The sequence below is a fragment of the Rhincodon typus genome, chromosome 7 (genome assembly GCF_021869965.1).
Source record: "Rhincodon typus isolate 14 chromosome 7, sRhiTyp1.1, whole genome shotgun sequence".
In the NCBI taxonomy this organism is placed as follows: domain Eukaryota; kingdom Metazoa; phylum Chordata; class Chondrichthyes; order Orectolobiformes; family Rhincodontidae; genus Rhincodon; species Rhincodon typus.
This window is the reverse complement of record NC_063338.1, coordinates 97,758,710-97,776,189: the sequence shown is the minus strand read 5'-3', so window position 1 is coordinate 97,776,189 and position 17,480 is coordinate 97,758,710. Positions and strand designations below refer to the sequence as shown.

The following is a 17,480-nucleotide window of genomic DNA, read 5'->3' as shown; positions in this document are numbered from 1 at the left end:
AGAAAAAAACATCAGCACGTCAGGCAACACACAGCAGTGTGAACCAAGCCGCAGGCAGTAACACACCGATCATGCAGCAAGTGCATACTGGATCCCAATCCCGATCCCAACCCAGAGCTCTGGGTTCACAAAATACGGTAACATTCCCGACAGAGCGCTGCACCATCAGAGGGTCAGTAAGAATGGTGCACAAGGTTTTCCCATTCAGCTGCTTGTGAGACACAGACACCAGTCTCTCAATATCTGTTCTTACCAAGTATCGTTATTGAAGGATTGAGTTTCCCATCGCTGAACAGCGTTTCGCTGTCAATCTTGGCATGTGGGTCATTGGGGTTGGGGTCACTTGGGGTTCCTTCAACTCTTGACCATTTGCCAATGGAGCTGTCCCAACCCACGATACAGTTCAGCACACAGCTGTGGTCCTGGAGAACAGGCAATAAGGTCACTCAGACTCTCCGCTCTGCTCGACCCCACGCAACATCTGCAAGACCCCTTGCTCCAAGTGGTTTTTACACATCTGATCTCTCAGCCTCTGCACCCTGTGCCCAATTTGAGGTGTCTCAGCCCTGCCCAATCAGCTCCCACTTGTATGTACTGACCAGACAGTGAGTCCTTTTCTCTAATTACTCTGAAGATACTGTATTAGACACAATATTAACCAAATCCAACAGTCTACAGGGAGCTTCACTGTATCTAACCCTGTGCTGTCTCTGTCCTGGGGAGTGTGAGATGGGGGCAGTGCGTGGAGATTCTTATAATTCATTTGAAAACTTGAGGCCCCCACAGTTGACATCACCTGATTTCCCCAACAGATAGTCCACAAGATCCAGGTTCTCCCTCACCCTTCCTTCTCCACGCTGTCATTTTAAACACTGTACTTACTGACCTTCAACTCCTGTCATTTTACTTCCTCTCATAGCTCCCATCAATTTGTGTCTAAGATTTGCAGCAGAGGGAGCTCTGTTCTACCTGCAGCGTGGCTCCATGTAAGATGATGGACTCCCTGACTCGAACACCCGCTCCGATTGTCACTCCCATACTGATGGTGACATTTGGACCTAGCTGAGGATAAACAGAGAAACCGTGGAGACGTCAGCACAAAGACAACATAAGAAACGGGAGCAGGAGTAGGCCATCTGGCCCTTTGAGCCTGCTCCACCATTCAATAAAATCATGGCTGATCTTTTCATGGCCTCAGCTCCACTTACCCACTCTCTCACCATAACCTCTAATTCCTTTATTATTCAAAAATTTACCTATCTTAGCTTTAAAACCATCCAACAAGGTAACCTCAACTGTTTCACTGGGCAGGGAATTCCACAGATTCACAACCCTTTGGCTGAAGAAGTCCCTGTTCAATTCAGTCCTAAATCTGCTTCCCCTCATTTTGGGGCTACGCCCCCCAGTTCTAGTTTCACTTGCCAGTAGAAACAACCTCCCTGCTTCTGTCTTATCTATTCCCTTCATAATGTTATATGTTTCTATAAGATCCCCCCCATCATTTTTCTAAATTCCAGTGAGTACACTCCCAGTCTACTCAATCTCTCCTCATAAGCAAAGCCTCTTAACTCTGGAACCCACCTGGTGAACCTCCTCTGCACCCCCTCCAGTGCCAGTGCATCCTTTCTCAAGTAAGGAGACCAAAATTATACACAGTATTCCGGATGTGGCCTCACCAGGCCCCTATGCAGCTGCAACATAACCTCCCTGTTTTTAAACCCCATCCCTCTTGCAATGAAGGACAAAGTTCCATTTGCTGCCTTAATTACCTGCTGCACCTGCAAACCAACCATCTGTTATTCATGCACAAAGACACCCCGGTCCCTCTTTACAGCAGGATGCTGCAATTTTTTACCATTCAAATAATAGTCCCTTTTTACTGTTACTCCTACCAAAATGGATGACTTTACATTTATCAACATTGTCCTTCATCTGCCAGACCATCGCCAACTCACTTAAACTATCTAGATCCCTCTGCAAACTTTCAGAGTCAGCTGCAAACTTTGCTCTATTATTCACCTTAGTGTCACAGGCCATGGACAGACAATGATAGCAGGATCAGTAATCAGAGGGGACACGTAAATACTTGATCCTCTGTCAGTTCCCTTGATCTGAACATGCTGCCTGATCCATGAATAACATTCAACAGGGAATCAGAGAAATAGTTGAAGAGAAAAAATTTCAGGGCAGGAGGGTGTTCAGTTCAACATGTTATATGTTTCAAAGAGCCAACAGAGACTTCAGAGACCAGAATGGCCTCATTCAGTGCTGCGGGACTGAACAAATCTATGAACTTTCAATGGGCAACTCACCACAGCTGTGGGATCGATGTGCGCTGTCGGATGGATATAAACATTACCTGTTAACAAAAACACCAGAGGCATCGTTATGTTTGAAGAGTCAAAATTCTGAAGCCCACCCCCACTCTCTCTGAGCTCTGCTACCTCGTGGTACTGATTTGTTTATAAGACTCTGGAGCAGAAGTAGGCCATTCAGCCTATTGAGTTTGCACCATCCAATGAGATCATGGCTGATCTGATAATCCTCAGCTCCATTTTCCTACCTTTATCATAACCATTGATTCGCTTACTAATTAAAAATCTATCTCAACCTTGAATATATTTAATGGCCCAGCCTTGACAGCCCTCTGTGGTAAAGAATTACACAAGCTCATCACTGAAGAAATTCCTCCTCATCTCTGTCTTAAATGTGTGACCCCTTACTCTGAGATGATGCCCCCTGGTCTTAGACTTTCCCACAAGGGGAGAGAATCCTTCCATGTCTCCCCTGTCAAGGCCCCTTTGAATTTGTCTCTTTCAATTAGATCACCTCCCATCCTTCTAAATTCCAATGAGTACTCAAGGTCTCCTGATTAGACAGTCCCTCCACACCTGCTATCAGCCGAGTGAACCTTCTCTGCACTGCCTCTTTCCTTGGATAAGGGGCCCAAAACTGTTCACAGTATTCCAGCTGTGGTCTGACTAGTGCCTTGCAGTTATTGTAACACCATCCCGATTCCCTTTGAAATAAAGGACATTCCATTTGCCTTCCCTACCTCCTGCTAGGGGGTCAGTTAGCTCAGTTGGCCGGATGGCTGATTTGTGATGCAGAGTAATGCTAACAGTGTGCCTCCTGACATTATACTCCTCCCCACCTCTGGAACCTCCTCCAGCTCCTATAGCCCTCCTTATCTCCACCCTCACCACCCTCCCTCTCTCCGTAACCTCCTTCAACCTCACCACCCTCCCCAGGTCTGTAACCTGCTCCAGCCCTAAACCAATCTCTATCTCTGCATTCTCTTCCAGTCTCTATAACACTCCTACCTAACCTTCTGCAAACTTCCCCACCCCTGTAACCTCCCCTGAACCCTCCCCTTCCTATCTCTGTAATTTCCTCCAACTCCCACAACACTCCCTACCTCAGTGCCATCCTCAAGCCCCTTATCTCTGTCACCTCCTCCAGCCTTACCACCCTCTGTGACTTCTGCAATCCTCTGATTCTGCCTTCTTGCCTGTTACGAATATGAATCACTCTACTATTGAGCACTAGGCTTGTAGCTAGTCCCTAATCCCTAAACCTCTCCATCTTGCTTTCCACCTTTAACATCCTCCATAAAAACCTGCTGGTCAAACTCTTAGTCACCTGTCCTAATATTTCTTTAACTGCTTGGTGTTAAACATTCTTTGACACTTTCCTGTGAAGCACTTTGGGTTACTTTACACTAGTAGTGGTTCTATGTAAAGGCAGTGTTGTTGTTTAGTCACATACCAAGGATTCTAGGACCATCTGGTCCATCCTTTGCCAGCCGATCAGGGTGGGTTTTCTGGTATTGGTTAAGGTACAGTCGGTTGGCATAGATGGCAGACCTGCAGAGTGACAAAGAGTTAGAATTAATCTTGGAGGAGGGGGCTGCCTCACACTGGGGGGGTGAGGGTTTCTCCCAGCCAGCCCCAAGTCATCCCTGCTCAAATTCCTATATGTATAGTATTGGGGAACATGGGAGCACTAATCACCAGTCATACAGAACACTGTTCTTTTTCAGCAACATTCACTTTGGTCCAAACTTTCTATCTTGCCCTCATCAAGACAATTCACAGGAAATACTAATTGAAGGGGAAAGCCAATATTTATACTGGATGAGAGCAGAGTGCTGATTGGTTGGCAAATGAACTTTGATGGGGAGATGTTGCATGGAGAATGGAGAAGGCATCCATTAATTTTGATTGACAGTTAAGTGCCAGACTTCGTTTAAAATTTAAATTTTAAACCAGGCAGATTGACTCTTATTTCAGAGATAGTAGGAACTGCCAATGCTGGAGAATCTGAGACAACAAGGTGTAGAGCTGGATGAACACAGCAGGCCAAGCAGCATCATAGGAGCAGGAAAGATGACGTTTCAGGTCTAGACCCTTCTGAAGATCCCCATTTCTGAAGAAGGGTCTAGACCCGAAACGTCAGCTTTTCTGCTCCTCTGATGCTGCTTGGCCTGCTGTGTTCATCCAGCTCTACACCTTGTTATCTCAGATTGATTCTTGTTTATTCAGGTTATTGCCCTGAGAAATGGCTGTCCCTAGTTTGATGAGTTAGAAAACCTGCAGCATGAGTACATGGTCTTTCTCTCTGAACAGGGTCCTCTATGCTAAGACAAGTAGCTTCAAGTATATGCATTATATTGTGACTCTGACTGATGATCCTAAATTGATTGTCATTATAATTCCTCATATATTCAAGATTATCCAGCAAACATTGTCCAATTTGAGAAGCACATTGAATGTTGAACAATGGGTTGGGAGTTTGCAAGTATGGGTGCGGTAATTGGGTACGGTCAGTAACTTGCTAGCTGGGAACAGCTGGAGGGACTTGTTGTTTGATACTTTCCACCAGTCTTTGGGACATTTGGCACCACATTGGCAGTGAAATTCATTTACCATATTCCCAGCATCTATAGTTCTTTGGTTGATTTTTATTATGCAATACTACTAATTGTAGCAGCGTGTAGCTTCCAATATATGCAGTGAACCACACTAATATGTACAGGATGCTACATACATTAATACACAGGACCCTGTTCAGACAGAAAGACCATGCCCACACATTGCGCCCATTTCAACTCAGCAAAAATAGACAGTTTGGGGGTCAATTCTCAGAGCAATGACCTGAACGAATGAGTAAACTTGTCTGGTTTAAAATTTAAACAACATCTGGCTTTTAACTGACAATCTCCATGGCAATGCCTCTACCAATCAACACTTTCCCCTTACGCAATATAAATGTTGGTCTTCCCTTTGAATTGGTATTCTTGCGAAATGTCCTATGAGTGCAAGATGAAAAGCTTCAACAAAGTATGTATTTTCTTAGCAGTGCGTCTCAGGTAACTGGGTAATCTGTATTCATAGAGAAAGACATTGTAGCTGGGGATTTCAAGATATTAGATGTTTTAGAGGGTACGAAGGTGCATAAATCCCCAGGGTCTGATGAGATGTATCCTGAACTGCTATAGGAGGTTAGGGAGGAAATTACTGGGGCCCTGGCAGAGATATTTAATACTTCACTGACCCTGACCACAGGTGAAGTGCCAGATGACTGGAGGATGGTTAATGTGGTTCCTTTGTTCAAGAAGGACAGCAGGGATAGGCCAGGGAATTACAGAGCAGTTAGTCTGACATCAGCGGTAGGGAAACTATCGATAAAACTTCCGAGGGACAGGATTAATCAACACTTGGAAAGGTAGGGATGGATAAGGGATAGTCAGCACGGATTTGTTAGAGGGAGATCCTGTCTGACTAATTTAATTCAGCTTTTTGAAAAGGTGATTAAATATATTGGTGAGGGTGGTGTAGTTGATGTGGTTTACATGGACCTCAGTAAGGCCTTTGATAAGGTCCCACATGGAAGGCTGGTCCAAAAGGTCCACATGGGATCCAAGGCAAGGTGGCAAATTGGATCCAAAGATAGTAGGAATTTTCTGAAGAAGGGTCTAGGCCCGAAACGTCAGCCTTCCTGCTCCTCTGATGCTGCTTGGCCTGCTGTGTTCATTCAGCTCTACACCTCATTATCTTAAATTGGATCCAAACTGGCTTACAACTAGGAGGCAAAGGGTAATGTTGAAAGAATGATTTTTGTGATTGGAGGCCTGTGATCAGTAATGTACCACAGGGATGGGACCCTTGCTGATTTTTATGTACACTAACAACTTGGATGTAATGGTTTAATTAGGAAGTTTGCAGTTGACATGAAAATTGGTGGGTGTTGTTGAGCTGTGCTGATGTAATGAAGAGGATGGTCTCAGGCTACAGTCTGATATTCATCGGCTGGTAAATTGGGCAGAGCAATGGCAGATGGAATTTAATCCTGATAAATGTGAGGTGATGCATTTTGAGAGGTCTAATAAGGAAGGATATACACAATGAATGATAATTCCTCGGCAGTACTGAGGAACAAAGGGACCTTGGTGTACAAGTCCGTAGATCCCTGAAGGGGTCAGCACAAGCAGACATGGTGGTGAGGAAGGCATATAAGATGCTCTCCCTCATTAGCCAGGGTGTGGAATATCTTGTTACATCTTTATAAAACATTGGTTAAGCCACAGATGGAAAAAAATGTGAGCAGTTCTGGTCACCATACTATTGGAAGGATGTGAATGCACTGGAGAGGATGCAGAGGACTTTGTCTGGGATGGAGAGTCTCAGTTATGGGGAGAGACAAGATAGGCTGGGCTTGTTTTCCCTGGAGCAGAGGAGGCTGACGGGGGAACCTGATTGAGATATACAAAATTATGAGAGGCACACACGGAGTAGATTGTGAGAATCTTTTTCCCATGGCAGACATGTCTAAGGCCTGACAGCATCTGTTTAATGTGGGGAGTAAGCAGTTTAGTGGAGGTTTGAGGAAAAATGTCTTCACCCAGAGGGTGGTAGAAATATGGAAGGTGCTGTTTGAGACACTGGAGGAGGAAGGTCCAGCCAAGTTTGTTTTAACTGGGACCTCATGAACAAGGATCCACGATAAACTGGCAAAAATTATATACCTCAAATACCAGAAATTTACCATGTGCTAGCGATCTCTGCGATATCCGAGTAGTCAGTTGAGGATGCAAGTGAGAAGGGTCTCTGCTGGTAAGTTTTATTTAGGGCAAAGTTGCATTATTCTTTAAGTGATCAACGCTGTATATAAAGTATAACAGTGACGCGTATGTCCTCTGTATTACATCTCTGTTACTCTGTGTGGTTTTACATTGATTACGTGGATCTCTTGATAACTAGAATATCTGAAAATCCAGCACACTCCTGGCCCCATAGGTGCCAGTTAACAAAACGTTTGCTGTACTCTCACAACATTTAAGAAGCATGTCGACCAGCACTTAAGATGCCTGGGCATTGTAGACTATGGACCAAGTAAATGAGATTAGTGTAGTTTAGTGTTTGTTGGTTGACATTAACATAATAGGCCAAAGGGCCTGTTTCTGGGCTCTATAAGGTTGTCCTTTCTTAATGATCCTGTGTCATAGAAACATAGAAGATAGGAGCAGGAGGACGCCATTCGGCCCTTCGAGCCTGCTCTTCCATTCTTCACGATCATGGCTGATTGTCCAACTCAACCGCCTAATCCTGCTTTCTCCCCATAACCTTTGATCCCATTCTCCCCAAGTGCTGTATCTAGCTGCCTCTTGAATACATTCAATATTTTGGCATCAACTACTTCCTGTGGTAACGAATCCCACAGGCTCACCACTCTTTGGGTGAAGAAATGTCTCCTCATCTCCGTCCTAAATGGTCTACCCCGAATCTTCATACTGTGACCCCTGGTTCTGGACACACCCACCATCGGGAACATCCTCCCTGCATCTACCCTGTCCAGTCCTGTTCGAATTTTATAAGTCTCTATGAGATCCCCCTCATTTGTCTGAACTCTAGCAAAAAGACCGATATCCAGTGATTGTAACCAGCTTTGACCAGGATCTGGAGCTCAGAATGGATTTTACCAAGCCAATCTCAGAACATTGAGACAAACTGTACATCAAACTGATGCTCTGGTTAAGATTAACAAATTGAGCCCAAAGTGGGACTTCCCTCAGTTTACCTTTCTCTCCATCTCTACTTCCATTCTGTCAGGTACTCATTCACTTAGTCTCTGAATTCATGCTTTTCCTGTCTCTCCAGGCTGCTTGTTCTTTCGGGTGTACCAGTGTCTCTACCTGTGTCCCCATGAACTCTCTAGTCCATGCCTTGGTACCCGGTGCCCCTCGATGACCCTTCCCTCTGTGAGTGTCTCCGTTAATCACCCCACCCCTTTGTGCCTCTGTATGGACAGACTGTCTCGCGCCATGTTCACACTCACCCTGCTGACTTGATCTGACTCCAGAAGCCGTCGGTTTTGTAAATGTAGAGGAAGCCACGGCCAGCCATGGTGGTGAAGATATCTTGTTCCAGGCGAATAACCTCAGCTCGCTGCCAGCCATTTGTGTTCTCCTCTCTGTGGGATGAAGTTATCAGATACTGATAGCCCGTTCACTCCCTCTCCTTGTGTCAGATATGCCCCACTCAGGGGACACAGAGACACCAGTTATACAGATTTGTGATTGGACATGGATACGGTTGATGCCCCTCCCTCATTGACCATCTGCTTCCAAGTTGAGATTTGGATGTGGAGCCAGGGAAAAGAATTTTGGAGAATGTGGTCCTCATCCATGAGGCTGGCATCACAGCGTTGGAAAACAGGGCGAGGTTTCTCCATCTAAACTCCTGATCTCTGGCCCAGGACAAGGATTCTGGGCAGTAAGATGCCGCTTGATGAGCTGTTGGTCACTGCACTGAAGGTAGGCATACTGACTGGCTGAGAATCTGAAACCATTGCACTTTCACCTCCAAAACTCTGGAATTCTGGCTTCAGAACTCCGATCCATTGAGGTAATCTGATGTGACTGAGCAAAATGATTAAGCGAAGGGACAATCATAGAATTCCTACAGTGTGGAAGCAGGCCATTTGGCCCATCAACTCCATACCGACCCCCTGATGAGCCTCCCACCAGACCCACCCCCCCTACCCAGCCCTGTAACCCTACATTTCCCATGACTAACCCAACCAGCCTGCACATCCCTGGACACTACGGGCAATTTAGCATGGCCAATCCACCCTAACCTGGACATCTTTGGACTGTGGGAGGAAATTGGAGCACCCAGAGGAAACCCACATAGACACAGTGAGAAATGCAAACTCCGAACAGATAGACAGTCACCCGCGGGTGGAATGAACCCGAGTCCCTGGTGCTGTGAGGCAGCAGTGTTAACCACTGAGGAAAAAGAGATTTTCTCACACATTCAAAAGTCAAGATGCAGTTGGGAACTGAGCAGTGAACTAAACACCGACTGAAGCTGAACACTCACCCATATCTCAGTTAGGTTTGCGTTACCCTCAGCACTCACTGCGTCAATGCCAGCCCCCCTCCAGCAGCTCCCACCCCTCCACCCCAAACAGCGACAATCTTCACACACTCAGCAACTACCCCCCCCCCCCCACCCACCGCTCACCCCCCCCCCAACGACACAGATTCTTCCCCACTGAAGCACAGCCCCTCCCTTCATGACACAACTCCCTCCCTTCATGACACCACCCCTCCCCACCACAACAAAACCCTTCTCCCCTCATGACATAATTTCCCCAATGTGCTTCACCCTCTCCTCCACCCCACCCCCACCGGGCTTAGTTCAGCTCCAGGCCTCAGTGAGACACACCAATCCTTTATTTAATTGCCACTACCCTCTATTGCAATCACTTTACTATTCCAGCTCCTTGCTAACTGTATCTCTGATTCCTGTTGTTCCCGATTTCAGTCTGTGCTTTCTTCACTGTCAGACATCACATTCCAAACCAGAAACATTTCACTCAGCCAGAAAAGCATGCACCAGCTACAGCTCTAAACACCTTCCCATCCAGGCACGGCTATGGGATATGGACAGGTATCAGTATGTCACGTACAGGTGAGAAAGAGAATGTGAAAGTGAAGCAGGGAAAGAGGCACAGAGAGGGAGGGGGAGGGAGAGAAGCCCAAAGACAGACTTTAAAAGAAACAGTAGTGTGAGAGAAAGAGGGAGCAACAGGTTCTTTCTCTGAGGGTCACAGGTCTTTGGAATGCTCTTCCTGAGAAGATGATGGAAGAATGTGAATATTTTTAAGGCAGAGCTGGAGAGACTAGGGCGAGGGTTGATGAGTTATCGGGGATAGTGAGAATGTGAATTTGAGGTTACAGTCAGATCAGCCAGGATCTTACTGATGGACGGAGCAGACTTGAGGGGCTGAATGGCCTTCTCCTAATTTGAACGTTGGTCTGAAAGATATCCATATTTAAAAGGAAAACTGCCATGCAGATGAAAGAGAGACAAAAACACAGAGCGAGGAAACCAGAGCAGATTCAGACAAGAAGGAGACAGGCAGCACTGTGACACTGGAGGGAGAGAATCAATTAAATGTTCGAGGACAATAGCCTGCCTCCTGGGCTGACAGTACATTTACTGGTAAGGACTAACCATGGTCACCCTAATACTGCTGACTGATGTACACTGATGCAGCAAGAGACCATTCAGCCCTTGGACCATTGTCTGTCATTTGATTAGACCTTGGCTAATCTCTATCTTCATTTCCTCACTGTGGTTCCGTATTCGAGATTTGTGGAAGGAATTCAGCCCTGAACCACCTGGCACCAAGGTTAACGTCCTGGATTCCAAATCCCTTCCCCACACCAGGAGGCATAGCTTCTCCTGAGCAACTCCATCAAAACCCTTTATAATTCAAACACCTCAACCAGGTCCACTCCTTAAACTTCAGTGCACGAGAAAACACTGACCCACTTTCTGCAACCTGTTCTTGTCCTTTACTTCTGTTAACTCTGGGATCATTCTGTGCTGCTCCTGCTCCAAGGCTGAGATCACCCTCCACAGAAGCCCAGGGCTGAACACAATGTCTGCAGCTACCGTCAAACCAGAATGATGTACAACTGACAGACCACTCCATCACAATTATCCTCCAGACCAGGGTCAACATTCCAGCCTCCATTGTGTATTGTACCTGCTCACCCACCTCACCCATTCTTTAGTCCTGAACTTTCTCCACTGTTCAGATATATCGCTGGCTAATGATATTTAATAAAATGATCTTGGAGTTACGTATTCTAGGGGAGGAGGGGTTGTGGCTTGGAGCCTGGATGGGAATGTGCCAGGATTAACAAGCCCTACAGAGCAGATTACACTACCAGAGCCAAACTCACCCAACAAAAGGATACCTGAGAGTAGGGCAGGCAAAGGAAAGAAGACACAACCGAGAAAGAGAGAGAAAGAGATGAGAAATGAAAGACCGCTGTAATAAAGTTGAGCCATGCTTTCAGTACACAGATATTCAGGGGAATAGGAAGGCAGGAGTGATAATTTAAAGGGAGGGATCAGCCAAGTGGGGAATGTTGTTTCTACCCTTTAAGAGCTGGGTCAGGACCGACTGACTGAGCCCCATTCTGACAGGGTGGCATCTTCATTCATTTCCTATCAGAGACAAGTGACATCCCTCCTACTGCCAACACAAAGATCCAGAGGTCGGAGCTAGCTCTGGTCTCTGCCCTGTGTTGTGGTCACGTTGCTGAACCCATTTAGCACAAGGCAATCCAGGGAAGGGGAGCTCAGGTCAAAAGTGCTACGTCAGCCTGGATTGTGTGCCTGAAAGGACGACAATCGCAGAAATATTTGAAAGGTTGAAATTCAATTGGACACGGTAAAAGAATAGGAGAGTAGGTGAATTGGAAAACTCTTTTAAAAAGGCATGATGACTGAACTCTGTGTGGTATGATGCCAGGACCTCACATCTCTGGTGCTGGGCTGGAACACAACCCTCTATCTCCAAACTGAGAGTTCGAATAGGAAATGGAGGATTAGGAGATGGAAAGACAGCCACCAAATAACGGGAAGCCTGTGTTAGGAGCACTGAGGGGAGCACCTTAATGTCCTGGGTGCTGCTGCCTGATGATCAAGCACCTTATATATCTGCTGTACTCACATGGAGAGATCCTGCTGGTTTTTCTTGAACACTTCTCCAATGTACTGGAAAATATCTGGGGTGAAGAGGTATATTCCACAATTAATGATGTCACTGACAAAGGTGCTTGGCTTTTCTACATAATGAAGAACCTGCAAAGGGAGAACAGGAGAGTTTATATAGGAGCCAATATAGCAACAGCTTGCACAGGGCAGTGATAACTACAGCTCACTGCACCCCGGATCACTGCTTACCCAGAACCAACAAGCTCAAACACCATCCAGGATGAAGCTGCCCACTTGCTCAGCATCCATTTTATACATTCACTTCCTCCGTTTAGGGCCTGGTATGACTCTTGTTCAGAACCTCTAATGCCAAAAACAAGGGCAGCAGATACATGAGAACACCACCCCCTGCAAGTTCCCCTCACCATCCTGACCTTCCAAACCCATGACCACTTCCATCTAGAAGGACAAGGACAGCAGATACATGGGAACATCATCCCCTGCACGTTCCCCTCCAAGCCACTCACCATCCTGACTTGGAAATTACGAACTTGAGAGTGACTCACACACCCCCACGAGTCAATTTAAAAAGTGCATTTCCTCCACTTTGGCTGAAGGAGGGACTAAGATGGAAATGACAGCATAGGAAGGTATGGAAGGGTTCCAGATTTTCACTCCCTTTTTGGAGAGCAAGTGTTTCCTGACAATGATCCTGAATGACCAAGCTCCAATTTTAATGGGGTTCTCTAAAGGAAATGGTTTCTCTATTGATCCTATCATCTCAAACACCTCAATTCAACCTTCTACACCAGAGGGAATAACTACTTAGTCTCTGAAACCTGTCCTCATACTTAACCCTTTCAGCCCCAGTTATCATTCTGGTGAATCTGCACCAAAGCCCCTACAAGACTGATATATTCCTTTACATTGCTTCCTGATGTAGGAGGAACAAACCTGAGAAACTGCTTTCCCCACAGAGTGGTGAGAATGTGGAACTCGCTCCCACAGGGAGTCGGGGAGGTGGATAGTGTAGGTCCATTTATGGGCAAAGCTAGGTGCTGCATGGTAGAGGAAAGAGTAGTTGGTTATGGGGATGGAGGGAGGGGAGATAGGCTGGGAGAAGGTTTGTGTGTAGCCCTAACACCAGCAGAGTCAACAGCATCATTGATGGTCCCTCACTGACAAAGATGACTCTCTTTCATTCTCAGGGTGAGTCTGTAGGTGGCTGTACAAACCAACTGTTACTCTTGGGAAGGGGTGGGTGGGGTGTTGGTGTGTCAGCATGCTCCATATTGCACAGTGCAGAGGGACTGAATGGTCAGTTTCTATTCCTTATTCATTCACGGGATGAGGGCGTCGCTGACCAGGCAGCATTTATTGCCCATCCCTAATTGCCCAGAGGGCAGTTCAGAGTCAACCACATTGCTGTGGGTCTGGAGTCACATGTAGGCCAGACCAGGTAAGGATGGCAGTTTCCTTCCCTAAAGGACATTACTGAACCAGATGGGTTTTTCCAACAATCATTAGATACTTAATTTCAGAATTTTTTTTTATTGAATTCAAATTCCACCATCTGCCGTGGCAGGATTCCATCCCAGGTCCCCAGAACGTTATCTGGGTCTCTGGATTAATAGTCCAGCGATAATACCACTAGGCCATCACCTCCCTATACATTCTGTGTAATAGAAGCAACTTGTGCTCAATGAGGCAGGAGGCAGAGCCTACTCGCTGTCCCCAGAGCTCATCGTGGGCTGTGACAGAGCAAGGGACTCACCTCGTGTGTCTGTTGATTCTCCACAATGCAGCCATAATTCATTGACTGCCTCCTGTTTGCCTGCAGAGAGACAACAGGAGAGCATTAGCAAGCAGCTTCGACTAAACATCTCACACCATAATATTCACACCGCACAAGTGTCAGGCAATGACTGTCTCAAAAAGACCTGCTCGGCCTGCTGTGTTCATCCAGCTCTACACCTTGTTATCTCAGAATGTAACAATCGCCCACTTGAATTGTAGAATTTTACAGTACAGAAGGAGACCATTCGACCCATCATGTGTGTACGATCAAGGCGTTATCATTGAATGTCCTACTATCAACATTGTGCCGGGCTTATCATTGAACAGAAACTCAAATGGATTTGCCACATAAACAGAGTGGCTATAAGAGCAGGTGACAAGCTAGGAATCCTGCAGTGAATAACACCTCCTGACTCCTCAAAGCCTGTCCACCATCTACAAGGCTCAAGTCAGGAGTGTGATGGAATACTCCCCACTTGCCTGGATGGGTGCAGCCCCAACAACACTCAAGAAGCTCCACACTATCCAGGACAAAGCAGCCCGCTTGACTGGCACCACATCCACAAGCATCCACTCCCTCCCCCACCGACACTCAGTAACAGCAGTGTGTACTATCTACAAGATGCACTGCAGAAATTCACCAAAGACCCTCAGGCAGCACCTTCCAAACCCACGACCACTTCCATCTAGAAGGACAAGGGCAGCAGATACATGGGAACACCACCCCCTGCAAGCTCCCCTCCAAGTCACTCACCATCCTGACTTGGGAATATATTGCCGTTCCCTCACTGTCGCTGGGTCAGAATCTGGGAAATCCATCACTGGTGGCGCTGGGTGCCCCTACACACACAGGAACTGCAGTGGTTCAAGGCAGCAGCTCACACCAACTTCTCCAGGGCAATTAGGGACGAGAAATAAATGCTGGACCAGCCAGCGATGCCTACATCCCACGAATGGATAAAAACTACACCAGCCTCACCCATCGAAGTCTGAACCTCCATCCCTCTGTCTACCCCTAAACAACCTTCCCTCTGAACCACTCTCCACTGCTCTGCCCCTAAACCACTACCCCCTTCAGCCTGCTCTGTACCACCCTTCCCTGTCCTCTAACGCCGAATAGAAATTTCCAAGGCTTTCTACAAAAGATTGTAACAATTTTCTTACAGTTGTGCCCAACATGACGAATGAGTTGATGTGACCTCGAGCTTGCTGGAATTCCATCATCTCCATCAGGGGAAACTCACAGCAAACATCTGTGTTCATGACAAAGAATTTCTCTGGGTTTCCAAACAGGATCTGGTCTCGGAAGTGATACAGCCCACCACCAGTGCCCAGAGCTATGTACTCCTGGAGATACCTGAGAGCAGACGGACATAAGGATAGAGAGTTCTGAGGAAGAGTCATAGCTGACTCAAAACAATAACTCTGTTTCTCTGTCTCCATAGATACTGCCAAGTTTCTCCAGCACACTCTGCATTTGTTTCAGATATCCAGCATCTGCAGCATTTTGCCTTTATTTATGAATATATTCAACGTGGAGTTAAACAGAGGGTTGAGAGACAAAGGAGTGAAGGGTTCATGGAAGCAGACAGGAAAATGCAGCTGAAACCACAATCAGATCAGCAATAATCTTATCAAACGTGGGGAAGGCAGGCTCAAAGGGCTGAATAGCCAACATTCCTGCCTTGTAGGGCTTATGTTCCTACATTAGTGGTTTCTCCATGACTATAATACAGACAGTATCTGAACAAAGAAACTGGCAGGAAGAGGAATAGGGAATCGTGGATAGAAAACTGTTGCTGGTGAGAAAATCTGAGTGATTTGTTGGTCATTTCTGATCACCAGAAACAGACATGAGGCCAAGCAAGTATTAACTAAACTAATCGGATGTTGATGGCAAACCCAGAACAGCGTGAGAGTGATGCTCACTGTACAGTGCTCTCAGCAGCAGACTTTTACCCCGCATACTGAACCTGCACATACACCTGACAGCCTGCACAATATCAATTACACAATGGGCTTTCAGGGCAATTAACCATTACCTGATACAGACTTTGAATTCCTGCTGTGCTGACGTGAGGAAACGGTTTAATTCATCACTGGGCTGGTAAAACCCAATCAGTAAAATCTCCTTCATATTTGGAACCTAGAGAGAGAGACAGAGAGGAACACAGGAACAGGAGGAGGCCATTCAGCCCCACAGCCTGTTCCAGCATTCAATGAGATTCTAGCTAAGACATGACCTAACTCTGTATAGCCGACTTATTTCCATAGTCCTTAACATCACTGGATAATAAAAATCCATCGACCACAGATTTAAAATTAACAATTGGTTTATAATTAATTGCCATAAATAACTGTCCTTTTGCTCCTTATTTGCTGGTAAAACATCTTTGGGGGTGCCTGTACTTTCTATATTCCTTTATGAAATCTAAGGAAAGGTCACTCGACCCAAAATGTTAACTCTGATTTCTCTCCACAAATGCTGCCAGACCTGCTGAGCTTTTCCAGCAATTTCTGTTTTTGTCCCTTTATACTCTACTGGTTGCACCACTAGGCTTCAGGATGATTGTGTAAAGATCATACCTTTTATTTCTGTGAAATTTGTGAATGAGTCAGGAAGAATAAGGACTATTTTAAGAACTATTTGTTCAAAATGGTTACCACACATTTTTAAAGCACGTTCGCTGACTCTCACTGTAAGTGCTGTTTACACAGCTGCTGGGTGAAGCAGTGTGGAAGGCCACAGAATGAGCTGGAGCTGGGGTGTGTACAAATGGCAATTCTGCCAGCAACAAGGGGCAGAATGGTGTTGAACGGTGACTCGTTGTCGATATCAGGCCTTCTGCCTGGCAACAACTATGTGATTGGCTCCCAGAAGCTATCAGATCTTCAGAAAGGAAGGCACTGTTCTTTTCTCAGCAGTGAAAAACACCTCAAGCCTGAAAAAAGTCCAATTTATTGCCTCTCACCAGTTGTGGCTTTTAACCAATAAGTCAGAGGCTTCGTAAGTTGTGAACCAGTTGCTCTGTGCCTCCTGCAACATGTGAAAGTACTTGAAGAAGGAAGAGTAGCAAGTCCTGACAAACAAAAAGGATCATCTTGGTGAACCGTATCAACCGAGACCATTGAACTATCTTGGTAGTCTTTCCTTCTGTCCATAACGCCCTTGTTTTTTTTTGTGTCTTTCTATATATGTGTGCATTTGGGGGGAGTTTTAAATTTTACAGTTTTAGTTAAGAGAACTAAATGTTGTCATCTCATTAGTATATCTGTAGCAAGAATCCACTTATTTCTAATAATCGTAATTCTTGTAAAGTTTGTTTATTTTTATTTATTGCCCATCCCTAATTGCCAAGAGGGCAGTTAAGAGTCAACCTACAGAAATATGTTCAATGCTTTCATTTTGAGTCTAAAAGAGGGAATTTTGAAAACTTTGATAAAATTCTTGAATTTTTGCGATGACACTGAGAATAGCGGGGCTGATTTCCAGCTCATTATCTCATTGACAATAATAATCATTTGTCAACAATTACAAGTGAAATTGAAAGGAAGTTTGATACCTTTGCACAAGCCTCGATATGATGCTGAATCATCGGGACCCCAGCCACTGGGAACAGTGGCTTCGGAACCTCGAAAGACAAAGGCCGGAACCGTGTCCCT

The 17,480-nt window shown here is 45.8% G+C and overlaps 1 protein-coding gene across 1 annotated transcript in view; it reads right to left on the bottom strand.

The window, feature by feature from the left end:
• gmppaa (GDP-mannose pyrophosphorylase Aa) overlaps window positions 1–17,480 on the bottom strand; it is a 20,790-nt gene extending 3,310 nt beyond the window's left edge. The window contains exons 1-10 of the mRNA XM_048598558.1: window positions 17,381–17,480; window positions 15,860–16,021; window positions 14,982–15,174; window positions 13,795–13,854; window positions 12,037–12,167; window positions 8,338–8,472; window positions 3,769–3,866; window positions 2,313–2,359; window positions 970–1,062; window positions 254–422 (exon numbers count right to left, since the gene is read on the bottom strand). Of these exons, the coding sequence (XP_048454515.1) occupies window positions 254–422; window positions 970–1,062; window positions 2,313–2,359; window positions 3,769–3,866; window positions 8,338–8,472; window positions 12,037–12,167; window positions 13,795–13,854; window positions 14,982–15,174; window positions 15,860–15,954 (1,021 nt within the window). The 5' untranslated portion in view covers window positions 15,955–16,021; window positions 17,381–17,480. The remainder of the gene's footprint in view (window positions 1–253; window positions 423–969; window positions 1,063–2,312; window positions 2,360–3,768; window positions 3,867–8,337; window positions 8,473–12,036; window positions 12,168–13,794; window positions 13,855–14,981; window positions 15,175–15,859; window positions 16,022–17,380) is intronic.